This window comes from Mangifera indica, chromosome 6 (genome assembly GCF_011075055.1).
Source record: "Mangifera indica cultivar Alphonso chromosome 6, CATAS_Mindica_2.1, whole genome shotgun sequence".
In the NCBI taxonomy this organism is placed as follows: Eukaryota; Viridiplantae; Streptophyta; class Magnoliopsida; order Sapindales; family Anacardiaceae; genus Mangifera; species Mangifera indica.
The window spans coordinates 12,289,750-12,312,435 of record NC_058142.1 but is presented as its reverse complement, the minus strand read 5'-3'; the positions used below and the strand labels follow the sequence as shown (position 1 = coordinate 12,312,435).

General features: G+C 35.0%; 1 protein-coding gene across 2 annotated transcripts; it reads left to right on the top strand.

Annotated features, from left to right (window-relative positions):
* On the top strand, nucleotides 1-22,170 carry LOC123218974 (30-kDa cleavage and polyadenylation specificity factor 30). 2 transcript variants are annotated; one of them, XM_044640629.1, is made up of 7 exons: nucleotides 2-542; nucleotides 1,137-1,526; nucleotides 5,553-5,715; nucleotides 5,800-5,910; nucleotides 6,557-6,625; nucleotides 14,567-14,653; nucleotides 20,991-22,170. In XM_044640629.1, the coding sequence occupies exons 1-7, from the start codon at nucleotides 157-159 to the stop codon at nucleotides 21,879-21,881; spliced, it is 2,097 nt and encodes a 698-aa protein (XP_044496564.1). In that variant the 5' UTR covers nucleotides 2-156; the 3' UTR covers nucleotides 21,882-22,170. The 2 variants fall into 2 exon arrangements, with proteins under 2 accessions (XP_044496565.1, XP_044496564.1); XM_044640630.1 differs by lacking the exons at nucleotides 14,567-14,653; nucleotides 20,991-22,170 and adding an exon at nucleotides 9,223-9,560 and having other exon boundaries at nucleotides 1-542.
* Nucleotides 22,171-22,686: the final 516 nt, after the last annotated feature.

Genomic DNA, 22,686 nt, shown 5'->3' with positions numbered 1-22,686 from the left:
AACTGAATACATTAGAGGTGGATTCGATCTCCTCATTATATTTGCTTTAAATTCTCTCAAAAGCCCTACTTTCTTCTTCCTCCAATTCCCATTTTAATGATTTCCAGAAACCCTCATTGGAAGCCCTAACAAAAATTCCTATACCTACGCAAAACAATGGAGGACTCAGAAGGGGGTCTCAGCTTCGACTTCGAGGGCGGTCTCGACGCGGGTCCCGCCGTCCCTACCGCTTCCAATCCCGTTATACAAGCCGATTCCTCGCTCATAGCAAACCCCAATTCAGCCGCTCCTTCTGCTGGTGGAGCTGCCACAGCTGACCCTGGTGCGGCGGGAGGAAATCATGCCGGACGGAGGAGTTTCCGGCAGACAGTGTGCCGGCATTGGCTACGTAGCCTTTGTATGAAGGGTGACGCCTGTGGGTTCCTTCACCAGTATGACAAGTCTAGAATGCCGGTTTGTCGGTTCTTTAGGATGTTTGGAGAGTGCCGTGAACAAGATTGTGTGTATAAACACACTAATGAAGATATCAAAGAGTGTAACATGTATGAAAGAATTGACATTTCTTTATTCTATGAATAATTTGTTTAAGATTATGTTCAGTTTTCAGATGTTATGTTGGCTTGAAATTTTCAGTTGGAATTTAATTAACCGGGCTAAATTTTCATAAAATCTATGAGAATCATCTATATGTGGTAGCTTCTATTAGGCTAAACCTAAAGAATGTTGAATGATATTTTTTTTTTTTTATGGGGTTGGCAAAGATTTATTGTTTATGATTAGGGCTGTGATTTTTACTTTCTAAAGCTTTGGCATCTGAAATTGACTTTGATGACAATCAAGCAATGACACTGATTATATGGTTGACTTCTCAGTTTATTTTTGTGCAAGTACTATTTGTTGCACAGTGTGTCTTCTTATGGGTAGACAGACATATCTTTAAAGCTTATCTTGCAAACTTGAATTTTATTAAGATAGGAGATAGTATACTGAAGTTTGAAGTTGGTGTGATGGAAAGCTATACTGAAGTTTGAAGTTGGTGTGATGGAAAGCTTCATGGCATAAATAGGATTTATATTTGTGCTTTCATTTAAGGATTTATTTTTAATGCTTTTATTTGGGGAAACTTGATTTTGCAGGTACAAGCTGGGGTTTTGTCCAAATGGTCCTGATTGTCGCTATAGGCATGTGAAGTTGCCTGGACCCCCTCCTTCTGTGGAAGAAGTCCTTCAGAAGATTCAGCAAATAAGTTCATACATTCATGGCAACTCAAACAAATTTTTCCAACATCGGAATTCTCTGCCTCAACAAACAGAAAAATCACAGTTTCCACAGGGTACCAATTCTGTCAATCAAGGTGCTGCAGGGAAACCTTCAGCGGTGGATTCAGCTAACGTTCAGCAGCAGCAGCAGCAGCAGCAAGTTCAACAGCCCCAACAACAGGGTATGCAGACCCTGATGCAAAACCTTCCCAATGGCATACCTAATCAGGCAAACAGGGCTACACCCTTGCCCCAAGGAATATCTAGGTGTGTTCAGAGTTCTAAGGTCTATAACTGGGTTGTGTAAATGAATTTTTGTATTTCTTTGGACATTGTTTCAAGGAGTCCATAAATCAACTGATAATCCCGCGAATGAGTTCTGTCTTAATCTATAAGCTGTAATTAGCTTCCTACAGGTTGACAGTAGATTTTTATCCTTATTTTGCTTTATTTATTTTGTTTGCTATAACCAAAAAGAATAAGATTTCATAATTAATGAAATTCTGTAGCATATTTTATGCCATAGATTCTTAATTTTATCATTTGATGTAGAAGTTTGCTCTTCCTCATCTGATGTTGTTTCAAATCATGTACAGATGGGGCATCCACTAAGAAAATGGAAAACTTGTCCCATTTTCATGTTATTGTTTCCAACCTAAGTAATTTTCTAAGGACTGAAGAGAATAACATCTTTTTGTTGTGCTTCCTCTTTTATCTTATCATAGATGTTTGGAAACTTAATTTCTTGGAAATTTACATGGAATAATAATATTGGAGAATGATAAATTTTAATTTTATATTATTGTGTAATACACCATATTACTTTCTTAAGATGGTATTTTAGTAAGCTAAACATTTGTTCTGCAGTTTGTCAACAAAAATTTCGGAGTTTTTTCAATTCCAAATGTTTTCTGCCAAGATGGAATATTTCTATTCTTTTTTTTTTCTTTTGATAGGATGATGGGATTGCCATCTTATGACTGTCATCTATTTCTCTTCTTTTCTGAGTGTTTATGCATGGTCATTAGTCTTTAATAATTTGATTTTACAAAGTTATATTCTAATCAATTTTATGTGCTAGAAATTTCAGATTATGAACTAGTTTATGCCTTGATTATTGTGGTTAATTGGGTTTCATACCTTCATGTTTCCATGTTATTTAAATAGATGCATATACGCAAATGAGCCCATTTGTGGAGAAGAGAGTGGAATCTTTGAATGCATATATCATAATTAATACAGAATGGGCCTTAGTCTTTCAAAAGCAGAAGTTGGTGATTAAGTTGTTATTGAGATATGATTTTCTGTTTTAGCAAATTACTGTTAGACCTCAAGTTGAAGCTACTACTGATATTAAGGAGGTTGGTTGCCTTATGAATAACGGGTGTATTGAGGGAAAACAAAAACAATAATGTTCCTCTTGTAATAATGATTTTCTTTAATCTTAGTTTACCTGTGAATATCCATGGTCATTTTTTAGGGGAGTTGTGGGTTTTTTTTTTTTTTATGTGTGTTGTATTCTGGTCCAGGTGTTTTACTAACTTATAGTATTGATTAATTAGTATTTTTTAGCTCACTCTTGCTTGTTCTAATTTTCCACTAGAGATGGTTACAGATTTAGGAATACTAGTAGGTTTTGCAGTGGAAGTTTCAATTCAATGATAGTTTGCTTAAGGAAGATTAGGATTATCTTATTATATAAAGGTATGGATGCTTGAATGCACTTTGGAAATCAGTCAATTCGTCTTAAAGGCCAATATCATGAATTTTTGCGATGTGAGAGTTTATACCTAGTAGTTAGGTAAATGAAAGGCAAGAATTAAAGGTCATTTAGGAAACTGTGTAAGACAACTTGATAGTACATTTAAGATTTTCTGGAGTGCATGCATGGGGAGATTCTGGATATTTCTTAAATTGGAAGATTTTCAATAAGAGATTTTTTTTTTTGTACTAATCTATGGATTGATACCTACTATAAGTTTGATCTGTGGATGAGGCATCTCAGCTATTTTATAAGAGAAAAGGAAAAGTATCTAGGATGGGGCATTGATAAAACAAGTTTTCCCATTGCATTGTTACTAGTCTCCCAAAGCATAGCAGGTTTGACACCCTGATATGATTTAGCAATGGAAAGCAAATGATTACAGCTTTTTTTCCTTGAAAATACCGAAGGTAAAGCCTTTTAAGGCCAGTTTTTCCAGGTTCTCAATTCAGGGGTTGCCGACATTTAGTATGCTTTATTGGTGATTATTATCAATGCAAACAGAGGGCATTATGGGTTTATGCAGAAGAAAGGATGGATTAAGAATTTCATAGGTGTGCAATTCTTGCAAAGGGGTTCTTAAGAAGGAAGCTTGTGGTATTGATACCAATATAAGAAACTGTCTTTAACATTTTTGTGTGCATTATTGCCTTTTGGGGTCACCTTCTGGGATTTATCATTCTATGCTGTGTATTTCAAATTTCTCAGCCGTAATGAAGATCGATATAGAGGACCTTCTAAGAGTTTATAAAAGACATCTTTATTCATATCTTGTATGACTCTAGTATAGTGAAATAATTTATCTTCTTTTGTGGAAGTTCTCTAATTATGGGTTGAACTTCTTTTGTAGTGAAGGAGCTTGATGGATGAAATGACTGTCACAGTTGGTATAGAGATCTATTTGTATGTTTCAATTGCTTAGGTAGTTGTGATAAAGTTAGGGAGTAGGAATGGCTTGTAGAATTCAATGAATAGCTGCTCAAGCTTTGTTTTTTTTTAAATTAACTGAAGCTCAATACCAGCTAAGTAAATGTTGATGTTAGCTTGTAAATGTTTAAATGCTTTCTTGTCAGAAATATTGGGTCTTGTTGGATTTCCCATTCTCTTCTCTAAATGAGATATTACTTGTTTTGCCCAAAAGAAAATGATAAAGATAATAAAATTGAATTTTCAAACATCTATACATGAAGTGTGTCCACTTTAGCAATTGTTAAGATCTAGCAAGGAGCTTTTTCAGTTTATATCCCCACCATGTAACTCCTGTTGCAGGTGGGCAATTATTTTTTTCTGCTGGTTGAATTTTGAAATCAAAATTGCAAGTTGGTTACAATATTTCTTTATGTTGTTTTTTTAAATAAATAATAACAATTAGTAACAATGAGAATTGTTTTTCTTTCCCATGGATGGTTGATGACCATGTTGGACCAATTTTGGGACTGTTTAAGGTTGCTTCAATGAAGAAGCCAAGTTTGAATTTATGTCTGAGCTTCATTCATTTGGTTATCAAGCAATTCTAAATAAGCATCATAGAAAGCCAGTTGAGTTGTTGACTAATTTGTTTTGTTACAAAGAAAGCCCGTTGAAGGTAGCTTCATCGAAGAAGCCAAGTTTGAATTTATGCTTGAGCTTCATTTGTTTGATTATCACACAATTCTAAACAAGCATCATAGAAAGCTAGTTGAGCTGTTGACTAGTTTGATTTGTTCCACAGCCGGATATGGGGATGATATGGTCAAGTTAGACTGAATCCACTCGCCGTGGTTGGTGTTGAGTCAAAGTTGTGGAGTTAATACTTTGACAGTTGTTGACCATTGGAAGGTATCTGTTTGTTGTGCCGCAAGCCATGTCATTGTGTGAATCCCTAAGTGTTGTAACCCCAGGTTCCATGATTTTCACTGGCATAAAGAATGGAAGGATATGTGCAATGTGAAGGAATTGGGAAGGTGGTACTTGAAAGCTTTTTAACACTGTAAACGCTGAGTGCAAGAAACGCAAGTATGGAACATGTAATTGATGTGTGTAAACATGGTTTTGAGGGCAAGTCTTCCTTTGTCATTGTGTACATGAGAGTATAGTCATCAATAGAGGACCAGCTTTTCAAGTCATCATGATGGCCATCTCAATATGATAGATTTTTTTTTTTTTTTGGTTAGTCTAAGTGCTTTTTTGTTAGTAAAATCTTATATTCATCAAAAGTTGTAATGAATCATCTAGTCCTTGCATTTTCTTGTAACTGTATTCACCATGTTGTCAATTCCCTGCCAGTCAGGTGTCTCTTATGTTTAGTAATTTGTATCTTGGTGTGAATTGTATGTAAATGGTTTGTTAATGCCTTGTCTAGCTGATAGTAGGTATTATTCTAGATGGATATACATATCCACTTTGTAGTCGGTAATCTTGTTCAAATTTATCTAATGCCCCTCTATTGTTACCATATATTATTTTATTTGCTTCCAGTTGTATTATTTTTCATCAATTAGGTTGGATATTTGATGACTGGAGTATAAATATTTATTTTATTTTGGACTTAGGTACTTTATTGTTAAAAGCTGCAACCGTGAAAATCTGGAATTATCTGTACAACAAGGGGTTTGGGCAACTCAAAGGAGCAATGAAGCTAAATTAAATGAAGCCTTTGACTCTGCCGAAAATGTGATTCTAATCTTCTCCGTCAATCGAACTCGACACTTCCAGGTGGTTTGGAATACAACATCATGTGAAAAAAAAAAAACCTTTTTCTTTTTAAGGTGTATAATACATGATAATTGTTGGTTTCAGGGTTGTGCCAAGATGACATCGAAAATTGGCGGGTCTGTGGGAGGAGGGAATTGGAAATATGCACATGGAACTGCACATTACGGGCGGAATTTCTCTGTTAAATGGTTAAAGGTACATCTCCCCACTTGTTTCTTTAAATAAAAAGGCACTTGACTAAATTTTCTGGGAGTTCTTCATTCGCTTTGCTTTATATTATTTCTCTTGAGTTTTCAATCCTTTCTACTGCAAATGAGGCCATAATCCTCACAAATACTCTCTGCACTGTTTTGAATGGTATATACATTGTTTAAGCATTAGAAGCAAAGAGGAAGTAGGAAGGACCTAGTTATTAGTACTGTTTTTGGTTTAGTTAAAGAAATCTGATAAAAATGTTAGCTTGGTTCTCTATGTTTTATATTTACAGATCAATATCACTTTGTAATTCTCAGGGTATGTTTTAGGGAATCCGTAGTGACCCATTTGGTTTCTCCATGGGCACTGTATGGCCCTAATTATATTTCAATAGAATCTAATGTACAAATCCATCCCTTGGTTTGAGGAATGAGAAGAGATGAAATTATGAAGATTGATGGAACTAATTTAAGAAATTATTATTTGTTGCCTTTGGTTTAAATTTGTTTATAATGATGACTAATTGCTCCAATTCGTACACTTATAGTGCTAAAGTTTTGCATGACATGCTATACAGAATTTAAATGGGTATGTTTGGATTGTAAAGATGCACATTTTGATGCAAATTGTGATTTCTTTTATGCAGTTATGTGAACTGTCATTTCACAAGACCCGCCATTTGAGGAATCCATACAATGAAAACTTGCCAGTGAAGGTACAATATCTGTTTAAATTTAGATTGAATTCTATGTTGTCATATTAGTTTTCTTTTGGAGTTGTTGTTATAGTTTTCTTACATTTCTTTTTTTTTCTTTTTATTTTTTGTTCTCTGTCTATCCCTGCTCTTTCCCACAAACTTTATATTCAATTTGAAGATTTTTTTTCCCGATGCATCTTTAAGTATTAAACTTTTGAAACCCTAAGCTAGAATTTTGTGAATTTAGTAATGGGTTGGCTTACTCAGTGGAATATAGAGTGGGCTTCTAAAGTTGACCTGTCCAAATGTAAAACCTTGCAAGCTTGGTTTTGTGTTTATATGTTGGTTAGTCATTTCAATTGGTAAAATACTGCCTTCAGCAATTGCTGATGTACTTTTTGTTGAAACTCCCTTATCTGTAAAGTTTGAAAACAGGGTTTATATGTTGAATGATTGTTTCAATTGGTAAAATACTGCCTTTAGTAATTGCTGATGTACTATGTTGTCAGAACTTTCTTATTTGTGAAGTTGAGAAAGAGGAATTGGGAGTAATGAAATCGAAGTTGCGTTTGGTGACTTATATCAGTTTATGGTTCTCTGTTTTTCTATGGTTATTCATGTATTTATTTGGATATTTTTTAAGTGCTGCTTCACCTTTGTTTTAACCTTTCTCCTATTATATAATTAAATTCATCTGTTCTTGCTTGCAAATTTAGTTTTTTGAAAGTAATGAATGTATACAATTTACTATGTTGATTGCACTAGTGTGGAGATGGATCTTATTTGAACTTAGTTGTAAGGAATGACATCTTTGCTTGAAAGATGGTCCTGTTTGTCTTTAAGCAACCTCATAATTGCTGTTTTGTGTAACATCCTTGTTTCCCTTGGCATTGCTTGGGAATAAGGGTGTGCACGGTTCAGTTTGATATGGTTTGAAAGTTTTTTTAAACCAAACCAAACTATTTTATATTTCAAACCAAACTAAACTAAATTAAAAAAATATGATTTGAATTATGGTTTAAACTATAGTTATCGGTATCTTACGAAATATGATACATATCGTATCCTACAATACAAATGGAAAACAATACGTATCATAAAATGTATTGAATTAATATGATACTGTAAACTTATCATATGATACGATACATATTATCGATACAAATTGATATACTTTTTTAGAGGAAATGATAGTGCATTAGAGGTGTATATGAAAAATTTTAAAATGTTAAGAGTGTTTGTGATTTTTTTCAAAATGATGATATGTTAATTATATTATTTTATTATTTTAGTTAGTATTTTATTTTTTTAATTTTTAAAAAGTATATCATACAATATGATATACAACATCGTAAATTAAATTTTTTATATACGATACAATACAAGATTTAACAGCCATAATTTCAATTTTTTAAAGTCATTCTTTTCTAAATACATATATTATTTAATAAAATTAACTTAATTATAATTTTCTAAAACACATGTAAAATAAATATATATATATACATGTGTAAAATAAATATAAAATTTATATACAATATACATGTAAAGAAAATAATAAAATAAATGTGAAAAAACAAATTGTACACCTAATTGCTTATTAGAAAATTCTGTCAAATATAGTTATATATTTGTATTTTAAAAAATATGGTTTAGTTCAGTTTAAAAATCATTCAAACTGTAACTCAAACTGAAAAAAACGTTTTAAAAAATTCTAACCTAAACCAAGCCATTTTACAAACCAAACCAAACCAAACCATAATTTTTAAACAGTTCGGTTTGGTTTTACGGTTTGAACCGAATTATGTACACCCTTACTTGAGAAGGCATTGCTAAGTGTTGTCATGAGCCAGATCTAAGTGTGAGTTGATTTGTTCCTAATAGATGGTGTTATATGTGTGCTTGCCTTGCCAATGACACTTTAAAAATCATGAGTTTCATGATATCATTTTGTTTGAGACTATAATTAATGTATAAAAGTTGAAAACACTTAGGGTTAGATTTGAGCCGAGCTTGTTCAAGCTAAAAACTGAACTCGAGCTCTAGCTTTAGGGGTGTTCGGCTCATCAAGCTCGCAAGCGTAGAAAATTTCGATACAAATCAACTAAACAATATCATATTAATCAATAATTATTAAAACAACGTCATTTTAATTATTTTTTGCTCGGTTACAATACTGAGCTGAGCTTAAACTCTAGTCGAACCTGAGTTTCCCTCAAATGAGCAAATCTTGAACAACTTTGATGCGAGTTTGGGCTCAACTCAGTTTAGTTCAAATCTAATTTCAAACTCTTTGGCAAGAAGTTTCTTAAAATCCTCTAGTCCTTTGTAATCATCTTTGATAGTAATGATGTCATTCACATAAACTATGTGAATAGTCATTTTTCCGTCAAGAGTGTTTCACAAATAGTATATGATATGTGTGGCAGTGCTGAAAATTATGCTTTTAAACTACCTACGTCAATCTATTGAACCAAGCTTGTGGAGATTGCTTTAGCCCATACAATGACTTGCGAAGTTAGCACACTTCCCAATATTGGATGTCATTCTAATTCTGAAGGAATATCTATGTAGACTTCTTCTTCTAGATCACTTATAAAACTCTTACTAAACAGGTTTATATCAAGAGAAGTAAGCAACTGTACACAGGCTGTCAGTGTAGAAATGAAGAGTCAGAAAATGTATAGTCAAGAGGAAAAAATGAAAAGCCAGGAACTTTGAACGAAGAATCAGAGAATAAATAATCACTCAGGGAAATTTTTACAAATGGAGAAGTAGGCTTTGGCCTTTTTCAAGCAACAAACTACATTTCAAATTATTTCTCTAGTTTGAGTTACATTTGAGTTTGTATTGTTTGAGTTTAGAATTAAGCTTTCCATTGAGTTTACACTAGACTGCACTAAGTAATACAATTGTTGGGATTCTTCTTTGTATTTGAAAATTTCTTCTGTTATTGAGTTGTGTTGTAGTGATACAGTCTTCCATTCTTCTTGTGATTGATTGAAATTAAGCTATAGTTTCTGATTGCTATTGATTGAAGAAGAGTGGGTTGTAATTTTGGGGGAAATTGATGCAACTAGGAGCTTTGCACAGGAGTGTAGCTGAGCCGCAGGGATTCAATTGACAACATTATTATAGGTACTTATCAATCACCATTTAGGAAGGCTATTTTAATGTCAAGTTGATGAAGGAGTCAATCCATATTAGCTACAAGAGATAGAAGTGCATGAATGGAGTTAAGTTTGGCAACAGGGGCAAATGTCTCCTCATATTCCACTCTATATGATTGAGAAAACCTCTTTGCAATGAGGCGAGTCTTGAATTTGTTTATGCTTCCATCAACATTGTGCTTGATGGTAAATATCCACATACACCTAACAAAATGTTTCCAATTTGGAAGCTTTTGTATTTCCCATGTACCATTCTTTTCTAAGGTTTGGACTTCTTCAAGGACAATAGCTTTCCACTTCGGATGGCTTAAAACCTTCTGTACATTGTTGGGAATTTTAATATCTGTCAAGGTAGAGATAAAGGCCTGAAGACCTGAAGATAATCCTTCACAAGAGACAAAGTTATAGATAGGGTGTTGGGTGTAAGATCTCAATCATTTTCTCAACGCAATAGGTAGATCTAACTCATTAGAATAATCAGATTCAATGCGAGTGTGACTTGTGTGAGGATCCAAAGTATTTGGACTAGATTCAACTTTTGGTTCTGCTTTGAATGTGTTTGATTCTTTGCTTCCCTTTGAATTGCCTTTCTCCTAAAATAAACAATCAAGTTTCTTGTGGGATTGTCTTGTACAACTTTTGGAAAATGAAAGATAGGTTTGGTTTGGGACAAATTTTCCCGAATAGGTTTGACAGGTTGGTCAAGTTAAGTTTGGACAGGTTGGTAAGGTTCAATTTGGATAGGTTTGTCAGGTTCAATTTGGATAGGTTTAGAATTTTGCTTGGCATTTTGGACAGGGACAATTTCTCTTCCTTGAATATTCATAGAGTTCCAAAGTATTCCTTCATGATTGGATTCTGTTAGGATCCCAAGTGCAAGGTATGAGACTTGGATTCGCCATTGGAAAGTATAGGCAATTAGTGTGGGGTTTATATGGCCTTGGGCTCTCCCATCTCAATAGCTAGCTTTTGAGGTGTGGTTCTTCTAAGGTTCGTATCATTTGGTATCAGAGCCATCACCATGTCTCCCAGTTGCAATCGTGCGGCGCGGGTGGTGACGTCGGTATTGCAGTGTTCGCCCGGGGCTAGCAGGGAGCTAGCGCACAGCCAGCCCGGTGGGCGCCGGGGCTGTGGAGCGTGGTGGTATGTTAGGATCCTAAGTGCAAGGTATGGGACTTGGATCCCATATTGGAAAGTATGGACAACTAGTGTGGGGTTTATATGGCCTTGGACTCTCCCATCTCAATAGCTAGCTTTTGAGGTGTGGTTCTCCTAAGGTTCGTATCAAATTCTTCCCCTGAATGTCAGCTTGGGTATAATAGGGTTGATTTTTAAAGAATGTGACATCCATAGAACGGTATTATTTTTGAGTAAGTGGAGAGTAACACTTGTGCCATTTTTTATTAGGAGAATAACTAAGAAATATAAACTTGATGGACTTGGGGTCAAGTTTATTATGGTATTGTAATGATATATAAACAAATGTAGTACATCAAAATACTTTAATAGGAATAGATGATAGTATTCGAGTAAAAGGATAAGCATTTAGAAGTGTTTGATTGGGAGTTTTGTACCTTAAAACTCGTTACGACATGCAATTAATAAGATATGTTGTAGTAAGGACAACATCTCCCCAAAACTGCTTTGGCAAATTTGTTGCTAGCATGAGTGATCTTGCAAACTCCATGAAGTGTCAATTTTTCCTTTCGACGACTCCGTTTTGTTGTAGAGTGTTAACACATGAACTTTGGTGTATGATACCTTCATCCAAAAAATATGAGCCCAAATTGGAGTGAAAGTATTCATGTCCATTGTCCATTGTCCATTCGGAGAACTTGGACTTTTACATTGGATTGAGTTTGGATCATGAGATTGAAATTTTGAAATATTTTGCCTATTTCAGTTTTTTTTATGAGAAATATCCAAGTTATCCTTGTGTGATCATCAATGAATGTAATGAACCATCTTGAACCTGAAATGTTAGTGACTTTAGAAGGTTCTCAAACGTCACTATGTATCATAGAGAAGGGTTTTGATGGTTTATATGATTGTAAAGGATAAGAAGTGCGAGTATGTTTTGATAATTGGCAAACTTCACATCGAAACATATTTGGATTTTTATTGAATAATGAAGACAACAATTTTTCAAGATACGTAAAGTTTGGATGTCCTAAGCGATAGTACCACAATATAATTTCACTATCTTTATTAACAAGAGAAAAACCTGCATGTGCGTTTTTTTTGAGATTGTTTAATAAGATCATCAACAGGAAGTAAAGTTCTGCACACATCTTAGCATTGTCAATCATCTTCCCCAAATCCAAATTAAAAAAAAAAAATTTAGCAACACACTTTAAGTTTCATGTAAGTTTATTGATGGACAGAGGGTTACAATCAAGATTAGGAACAAATAAGATAAGATCCAAGGTTCTACTTTTGAAATTCTAACAAAACCTGTATTGATCACTTTGGAAAGTGACCCATCAACTATTCGGACAGTGAGAATAGTAGTATATGGGCTATATTGAGTGAATATAGAAGTATCCCCAGTCATGTGATCAGACTCACTAGAATGCAAAATCCATGATCTTTATTTTTCATTAGTGACATTCAAAGCATATAAAATTTATCGTCTTGTGCCAAAGTTGTAGTACCAATCTAACCGGTTGTGTTTTAGATGGTTTGCTTGAGCATGTTTTGCAATAATTAAATCTGCTCTTTGTTAATTGGAGTTGACTCAGTTGCTACTAAAGTGTTGGCAATAGTCTCAACAATAGTGGTGTTTCCTTGGCTTTCCTTGACTCTAAATGAGCATGGTTTCCAATCTATAGGTTTACCATAAATAGCCCAATAGACCTCTTTCTTGTGTCCTATTTTCCTACAATGATAACCCTAAGGCTAGTTCTTTTATTGATGATGATCACTTTGCTGGTTTCCTCTGCTACCTTGTGAGACTAGTGCAGCACCTTCAATGTTTCGAAAAATTTGATTTCCCAACATCAATTTTTTTCGACTCTCCTGCATCCAAACTTCAAAAAAACCCTCCTTGACATCGGGTAATTTTTTTGAACTTAAAATCCTGCCTTTGACTTTGTCTAGGTTTTATTTAGGTCCAAAAGAAACTTATAGACTCCTTTTTCTAAAATCTTTTGATTGTACTTGCTATCTTCTTAACAATGCCAATTGTGTCCTTCTAAAGGGTCGAGTTGTTGCCACTTTTGGGTTAGCAAGTTGTAATCTTTGAGTGTTGATTCTTGTTGATGTAACTTGTGCAGAATACCTTTGATTTCGAAGATTTCATACATTCTGTGCTTGTTTGAATAGGTTTCCTTTGTCGAGTCCCAAATTTCTTTAGCAATTCAGTAGTACATGAAGTTTTCCCTAGTTTCGTTAGTCATGGAATTGATAAGCCATGACATAACTATATTGTTCTTTGATTTCCAAGTTCTGTATTTTGGATTATTTTTCACCTGGAATGGCAGCCTCTCCTGGGAGATAATCTTCCTTCCGTTTACTGCACACAAAAAACATAACGGACTAAGACCATTGAGGAAAATTATGGTTGTTAAGCTTGTGCCCAATAATGGGTATGACGGGTCCTTCAATTCCACCATTGTTGACAATGAGAAAACCTTATGGGTTAGAGTTAATTCCCATTGCAAAACTCTCTTCATTTACCATAATAAAATTTTAGGGTTTAGATTTTGTGTTTTGATACCATATTAAATTTTTGAGAAATAAAATTCACTATATTGTTGTATGTAGCATCAAGTATACATTAAAGTATATACAAGTTGAGGGTTGAACTAATTTATCACAAAATCTGGTTTCTGTTTATACGTATGGATATTCAACCTAAAAAAAATGAAAAATCTTCTAAATTAGGAAAAAAGCTTAAGATAAAGGAATTCTAATCAACACCCAAATTTCCTAGATAATAAACAAAGAATGAAAAAAAAAAACCTTCTAAAATCATTGGATAAAGAGAAATCCTTATAAATTATGAGATTCGACAAGAAGGTAGGGAAAACAAATTCAGGACCACTTTGAAAAGGATAGACACGTGGCAAATGATATTATAAGTAGTTAGATGAGAAAGAGAAGGATATGGCAGCTTCAGCAGAGTTAGGGAGACTATCTAGCCTTTCAAAAGCTAAGAATTTCAGGAAGAGATTTGGCCTCTCGAATAGCCGGAAGTGCGAAGTGTTTTTTCGTTTTCTTATTTACATACAGGGAAGTGAATTGTTAGTCTTGTAAACACAACTTATATCGCAACATCCATTTTTGTTTTGTTTGTTAATCTCCTGGTCAGCTTGAGATGAGAACTTGTTCATTACTGTAATCCTAAGTGTCCTCCTGCCAAATCATGCAAAAGTAGCTATACAATTCCACAACACTTTGGCCTTATCTCCTTTACCACAAAAAAAAAAAAAAAAAAAAAAAAAAAAAAAGAATGGAAGCCACTACAAGAGGCTGGAATGACCCATTTAAAGTTTGTAGCATAATCTTAAAGAAAAATTACAATAAAAATTATCAGATTGGAGTATTTACTTGTTGGTCCGAGCTTATCTTGATTTATGAGTTGGATTGGAAACTATTTGCATTGAATCCCTATGTATTTATTTACACAAATCTGGATAAATGTTTGTGTTATCAAACCCTTTTTCCAAATATTTTATTCTTAGTAGTTCTTGTGCCTCTGTATATTGCTTTTATGTGATGGTGTAGTTGGCTGCTAATCTTAGTACAAACTCATATTTACTTGTTCATGTTGTAATTGTATTTGCAGATTAGCAGAGATTGTCAGGAGTTAGAGCCCTCTATTGGTGAGCAATTGGCTTCCCTGCTTTATCTCGAACCAGATAGTGAACTTATGGTATGTTATATATTTTTAACATGGAGGATATAGCAGATATTGTTAGAATAGTTCTGGACAAAGTAAGGAAAAGGCAAAAAGTGACATGAATTTCTCATATTTTTCAGATAGCAAATTCCCTCAACATTACATGTATGTATTTTGTTATGCTTATTTGTGTGTGATGCACTAGCACATGCACATCATAGAGTTACACCAAGAATTGGGCATCTTCCCTCATATTAGACACAAGACATTGATAGTGTGGAAGTATGAATCTGCATTGTCCACAACCCTCAAGTTCAAAGCAACCATAGAAAATATTTTGAACTAGAATCATATGATCTTAATTAACCCTGCTTCTAATATTTTAATTAACAAAGTTTGTACTTTCTTCTTTTGCTGGAAAACTTAAAAAAGGGTCAGTGTTCAAGCTGAAGTTAATGGAAATGAGATTAGGAAATTTTAGAAAGTTGCTGAGAAAAAATTAGAGAGAGAACATAGATTGACAGAGAGAAAAATTCATGTATTCCATCCATAACAATTCCATTACAGCGAATTCCTTTTTAATGAAAAACAATCATTTGCTTTCACGTCCAACTCACAACTGCCTCATGCACACCATCTTTCTTCGTCTCTTTTTACAACAAGATGTGTCTCTTCTAAGTTGGATATCTAACGGCTAATTAACCACTAGAACTAATTCATTTAATAAGGCTGAAAACTATGTCACATAAATTGATGACTTGCCATATGAAACATTGTGTTAGACCCCTTCACTTGCGGAATGCAATTGTTTTGGTTTTGATATAACTTGTGAAAATTCACCTTGTCCTCAAGAGGAAATTCTAGAAAGCAAATGCACATTTCATTTGTGAACTCTTATGAAGCCTCTGTTGATGATTGACCTTGCCAATGTATCAATAGTTGAGATGCAGCGACATTCTTTGCTTAACCATTCTGCGATTGAACATTACTTGTGGCTTGTGAGTATCTAAAGGAGTAGCTATGGGCAATTTAGTGAAGCTAGTCCGTAGGCATGCATTGGTTTTAGCAAAGATACATAGAAGACATTATGTATCAGTTCATTTGTTGGAGTTGGAGTTGGAGTTTGCAAGCTACTGCTTCTATGGTGTCTTCAATTTAGAAAGGACTCAAATAATGAGGCTGAAATTATTTATTTCCGTGGTGTGTTGTAACTTGCCTATAAGGTTGAGGTTTCACATAGACAAAAACTCTAATGTTGAACATCCTATCAATCCTTTTCTTATCAGCCATCTCTTTCATTCTTTGTTGGAGTTGTTGATTTAGAAGTTATAGAGTTGCCTCTTTGGTGCAAAGGAAGGTGTCCATTGCTTTAACCTTAAGAGTCATCTAGGAAGTATGGAACATGCAAATGGGGGAGGTGTCCATACAAAGCCTCGAATAAGGACTTCTTAATACTGGTATGGTAAGATGCATTATACCGGTATTTAGCTAGGGAGACCATTGAGTCCAAGTACGAGCCAAGTCTCCTACCGTATACCTCTAGTAAGTTTTCAGACATTTGTTAACGTTTTCAATCCGGCCATCAAATTGTGGATTGTAGGATTGTAGGAGGTTTGATAATTGTAGATTGATTGCTTGTAACAAAAATAACTCCTACCAAAACCTGCTAATAAACATTATACCCCTGTCATTATTTATTTCCATGGTGTGTTGTAATTTGCCTATAAGATTGAGGTTTCACATACACTGAAACTCTAATGTTGAACATCCTGTCAATCCTTTTCTTATTAGCCATCTCTTTCATTCTTTGTTGGAGTTGTTGATTTAGAAGTTATAGAGTTGCCTCTTTGGTGCAAAGGAAGGTGTCCATTGCTTTAACCTTAAGAGTCATTAAGGAAATATGGAACATGCTAATGTGGGAGGTGTCCATACAAAGCCTCGAATAAGGACTTCTTAATACTGGTATGGTAAGATTTATTATACCGATATTCAACCAGGGAGACCATTGAGCCCAACATGGAATGTGGATGCCACTTGATTGATACTCCTTTTCCTAGTCCAAGGTACTATAGGAGGTGGGGCAATAGTCTTAGAACCACAATCCAAATTAAAGGAGGTAGTAAAATTTGAACTAATATCAAGTAAAACGTGGTGGCTGGCCAGCAAAGGATCCTTGCTACTAATCACTGATCAGGATGCTGACCGAGTCAAAATGTAGTCATTGATACCCAAAATATGATTCTAGTCCTTCTCAATAGTTTAGAAGGATCAGAGTTCGAACTAGGTCCTAAAGAAGCTTTGTGATCATCTTGAGTCAGCAATACCATGGCAAAAAAACCTTGTCCTCTCCATCCGAATGAGGTTGGTCACTCACATCCAAACCCAAAATTGGACTCCCAAGTACCTGCAATACCTCTAGATATGTCTCCAAATCAAGTATTGAAATCTTCGACACCTGAATTATGTTTAGTTGTGAGTCAATATCTTTTCCTTTACCTGCCCCCCCTTCTTAAACCTCTATCTATAGTTTTTCCCTTATCTTAACTTTTATCAACTTTGAAACCTTTGTTAGAGTTTAATAGACATACCTTAACAAACAATACTTGAGACACTTCTTATGTTTCACTCATACTCTACCCACACCTTAATTTGGTCTAGAGATAGTTTGCATTGGAAGTCAAGCTTATGTATAGAAGTGGTTGTTGCATCCAGCTTGACACAAACTTGAGCATAAGACAATCTGGTGCACTCATAGGTCATCTTGTCGCACAATGAAGGGCGATGGTCCATACTAGAAACCATGTTTAATCCCCTAAGAGTTCATAATGGAAAAGACAATCCATGTGTTTGAATCCAGACAGGAATTTAGATATGAAATTCTTGTCGAAAGCAAAATAAGTAGGACATTAATGAAGAATGAAAGTTTTACCCCCAAACATCCAAGGCCCTTTTTCTAGTATCAAGTGGACATTATCCTCATCCCGAATTTGGGAAATAATAAATCCCATGTCAGCCAACATTATGTCATTAAGGCCAAAGTCTTTTCATGCTCTAGTTGCAATGGACCAATCTATATGAAAAAGCTTATTATATCCCTAGAAAAAAATCCACTATGCACCTATTTCAATCAATGGTGTTATCATCAATAACATCATCCGAAATTCAAAGCCTATTATTTGAGATAGTAGGCTTCGTGGGATCCAAAGAAAACCTCGTACTAGAGTTGGTAACTTTAACTCTACTACCCAAAATCCTTGGGCAGATACAATTTTGCAGCGCCTAGCCATATTCTACTTGTTCTTGATTGTGATAATGATACGAACCTTAGGAGAACCACACCTCAAAAGCTAGCTATTGAGATGGGAGAGCCCAAGACCATATAAACCCCATACTAGTTGTCCATACTTTCCAATGTAGGATCCAAGTCCCATATTTGCACTTGGAATCCTAACATACCACCACGTTTTGCAGCCCCAGCGTCCACGTGGGTCAGCTCTGCGCTAGCTCCCTGCTAGCCTCGGGCGAACACTGCAATGCCGGCGTCACCATCCGTGCCGCACGATTGCAACTAGGAGACATGATGATGGCTCTGATACCAAATGATACGAACTTTAGGAGAATCACACCTCAAAAGCTAGCTATTGAGATGGGAGAGCCCAAGGCTATATAAACCTCACACTAGTTGTCCATACTTTTCAATGTGGGATCTAAGTCTCATACCTTACACTTGGAATCCCAACAGATAATGACAAAAATGAAAATTATCTATTGATCGTTGGAGTCGATTAAAGGTTAACTTAAACACATAAGAAAAACTAGTTTAAGTAGAAAAAAGTAGTTTTTCTATTGCTTAATCGAAAAAGGCTAGGCGAAGATGTTGCTTTTTTACCTAAGGCTATTAAAAATTTTCATTAAAAAAATTTTCACATCCATTACATTTAAAAAACAAATCAATGCATCGACAATAAAAAATTGATTGACAACTTTATTAGTAGTCTCTGATAAAACTGACTCTATGTTATCGTGCCTAGACCTTTTTTCCAACTATATAAGGGATTAGTAATAGGGAATCTATTCGGCGACTTTAAATCTCTCTAACAATTTTTTTGACAACCTTAGAACTCGTTAACAACCTCTTTGACAATTGTAGAACTTACCGTTGATCTCTCGACATTCTTAGAACTCGTTGGTGACCTCTCCGATGACCTCAAACCTTACTGGAGACCTCAATATTACCAATAACCCTCATACCTAACTAAAAATTGCTCAAAACCTATTGAAAAGTCTAAGGCTGAACCTAAAATTATCCAAAATTGTTGATAATCCTCAAATCTAGTCGAAGATAGTCTAGGTGATAATAAATTGTGTTTTTCCAATGCCTAAAGCTTCCCTAAAAGCATAAAAAAAGAGTTAAAGGTGATGCCCACATTGCCTTGTGTAAAGCATTGCCTAGGCGAGCCTCAAATGCACCTTTGATAACCATGTTTTAATTAATTCCAAACCCTTGGATATTAGAACTCTAGAAAATAACTTTAATTGGATTTTTGATATTTTAATTAAATATTAACGACTAATTAATTAAAATTTCATGACATTAGGAAACTAACTTTAAATAAACTCAAAGACATTAAGAAAGTTAAATTAAATTAAACTTTTCACAACTAGGAAGCTTGACTCCATATGGTTTGTCATATAAACACATCACGACCATAGTTATCAATATCTTACAATACACGATAAGTATTCTACGATACGATATAATACAGGTAAAAAATGATATGTATTATGAGATGTATCGAATTAATACGATACAATAGATGTATAATATAATGCAAGACATTCTACAATACTATACATTTTATCAATACGGATCAATACACTTTTTAAAGAAAATAATAATATAATAGGGGTGTATATGAGAAATCATAAATTTTTAAGGGTGTTTATGATATTTTTTAAAATGATGACATGTCAATTATATTTTTTTATTATTATTTTATAATATTCGATATACGATAGAAAAATTAAATTTTTGATATACATTACAATATCCGATTCGACTACTATGGTTACAACAGACAAGCTATGCAGTCCATTTCATCCACCCTTTCTCTCTATTGCTGTGAGTCTTTCTTCTCTTCATTGCAATTTTCCACCCGATCTCACTTTTACCTTTTATATATATATATATTTTTTTACCTCTTTTCTCTCCATACCTTTGTCCTGTTTTCCTTCTCACAAGTTGAAGATCTGTCCCCCATTAAATAGGATGCGTTTCTCTCACCTAAGTTGGATATGTAATGGCTAAATAACCACTACAACTAATTTATTTAACAAGGCTCAAAACGACTTCACATATGCTGACTACTTGCCCTTCAAAATACTGTGGTTAACCCCATCACTTGGCGGAACACAGTTGATTGGTTGAAATACTTTCATCCTATAACAGTCTAATGATCCCAATTGTTTGTCTAACATAGCATAGATCATCTCTTCATATTCTCTGAGCACAACACTCATCCCAATCACACTTTGGTTCCCAATATAATACCAGCCTCCAATCTTGAGGAGACTGAGCTTTTTCCAGTCGTTGTTTAAAACTTGGACGCCTTTACACCAAATTAGATACCTTGTAAATAGAATCTTTTAGGCTCCTAGAATAAAATCCTATAATAGATCCTGAATTTATCGGATTAGATTTAGGTCAACTATTTTATATTTGGTATTCTTTATTCTGTGTTTGGTAGTTTTCTATTTGTGTATTCCCACCCATATTTATATATATTGTAATGCCTATTGATGGATTAAGATCACTGGAAAATTCCTTGGAAACAATTGTTTCAGTATCATGATGAATACTTACAATTCCAAGAACTTTCGATCTTGGAAGTTGTTGGTTAACATACATAAGATGCTATAGCATGAGAGGACAATCATTAGGAAATTTAATCTGAAATGATAGGCAGATTCTTCTTTTATTTGGGATCATTGTTCTTATCAGTGACATTATTGAGATCCTTTTTCTGAAGGGATAACATTAGAAAATTTCTTTTAATCTAAGGTATCTATAATTAGTTTGTATTCTTCCTCTTACATCACTCTTTATTGCCATGGGTTAGACTTCTTGTTCAGTCCATTTTGTAGTTTCTGTAGGTCCATTCACTAGCTAGGATGTTTAATTTTGACCAAATAGACTCTGGGTTTTTTTGCTAAAATTTTTTTAGCGAAGAACCATTATGGTTGAGTGAGTTGATGGAGGTGGTGGTAGCTTCATATTTTATTTATTATAGCAAGCTCTCTTCATTGCTTTTTATATGCCTAGAGGCCAAGACTAAATGGTTTTGAATCTGTGCTTCTATCTGGAATTCAGGCTATATCAGTTGCAGCAGAAGCAAAACGAGAGGAGGAAAAGGCAAAGGGAGTCAATCCAGAGAATGCTGGGGATAACCCAGACATTGTCCCATTTGAGGACAATGAAGAAGAGGAAGAGGAAGAAAGTGAAGAGGAGGATGAGAGCATCGGATCTGCAAGCCAGGGCAGAGGGAGGGGCAGAGGGATGATGTGGCCTCCTCACATGCCACTAGCACGTGGGGCTAGACCAATACCTGGGATGCGAGGTTTTCCCCCTGTTATGATAGGTGCTGATGGATTTTCGTATGGACCTGTTGCACCTGAGGGTTTTCCAATGCCAGATATGTTTGGTGTGGCTCCCCGTGCTTTTCCACCATATGGCCCTAGGTTTTCTGGTGATTTTACAGGCCCATCTGGCATGATGTTTCCTGGGCGACCTCCTCAACCAGGGGCTGTGTTTCCAGCTAATGGCTTTGGGATGATGATGGGTCCAGGTCGAGCCCCTTTTATGGGAGGGATGGGGCCCAATGCTACAAATCCTCGAGCTGGTCGGCCAGTTGGTGTGCCCACCATGTTTCCACCCGCACCATCATCCTCTCAAAACACTGGTCGTTCTTCTAAAAGAGATCAGAGGGTGCCAAACAATGATCGCATTGACAGATATAGTGCAGGATCCGACCAGGGCAGGGGTCAAGAAATGGCTGGTCCAGGTGGGGGACTGGAGGATGATACACGATATCAACAAGAAGGATTAAAAGGACACCATGAAGATCAATTTGGTTCTGGAAACTTTAGAAATGACGAGAGTGAGAGTGAGGATGAAGCACCAAGGCGGTCTAGACATGGTGAGGGAAAGAAGAAGCGGCGAGGCTCAGAAGGAGAGGTGGGCAACGGTTCAGATCACTTGTAGATGCTATTGACCGAGCAACAGATTGCAAAAATGCCAACTAGAAAAGTGAATTCCCCACCCCCCCCCCCCCCCCCCCCCCCACACTCCTACCAAACACCTACTTTAAAATAGAACATGATTAAACTAATCAAATTTCCGGTGATGAATTCTGTGTTGTAGTTCATAAATTTCAAGAATGAGGGTTTATTCCCATTGTGGGGGGTTCAGGGGTCAAAATGTTTGAATTGCTGTTAGATGTGTGCATATTTTGTAACCAAATGGAGAGAGTGGTGACCCTTTTTTTTTTTTTTTTAAATATTCCACCAAATCACACATCAGAGGAGCACAGGGTCAACATGATAAATACCAAAAGAGAAAATAGAGAAAAAGTAACCGTCTTTATTCTTTTTTTTTTTTTTAAATGTTTATTCATTTATTTCTTTCTTTCCTTTTTAAAGTGATTGATGGAGCTAGATCTTTAAGAAATAAGAGTTTATGAGATTTTTCCTCGTCATCAGGAAGTTTGTTTGCCATTTGGATATAAATTTTTTTCATCTATGAATCAAGAAAATTTGTCTTAGCCAAGTGGCCCTAATATGTTATTCAATGTAAGATCGTTCTTCCAAGGATTATTCTACACAATTAAGAAAATATTATTTTATATTAAACTAAATAGCTAATAAAAAGAGTAAATTTGAACGATTAACCTAAGAAATCAAACATATAACTGTAAGGTTTTGATTTCTTTTAGTTAAGTAATTTATTATTGAGCAATGTGATGTGTTTCACTTTTTTATGTACATAAATAAATATATATATAATGTGT

Bases quoted from the DNA above. Each gene is read 5' to 3' on its own strand.
- LOC123218974 (XM_044640629.1), top strand. From the start codon at position 157: ATGGAGGACTCAGAAGGGGGTCTCAGCTTCGACTTCGAGGGCGGTCTC. The intron at 1,527-5,552 runs GTGTGTTCAGAG...TTTTGGACTTAG, and splicing joins TTGCCCCAAGGAATATCTAG to GTACTTTATTGTTAAAAGCT. The intron at 5,911-6,556 runs GTACATCTCCCC...TCTTTTATGCAG, and splicing joins TCTCTGTTAAATGGTTAAAG to TTATGTGAACTGTCATTTCA.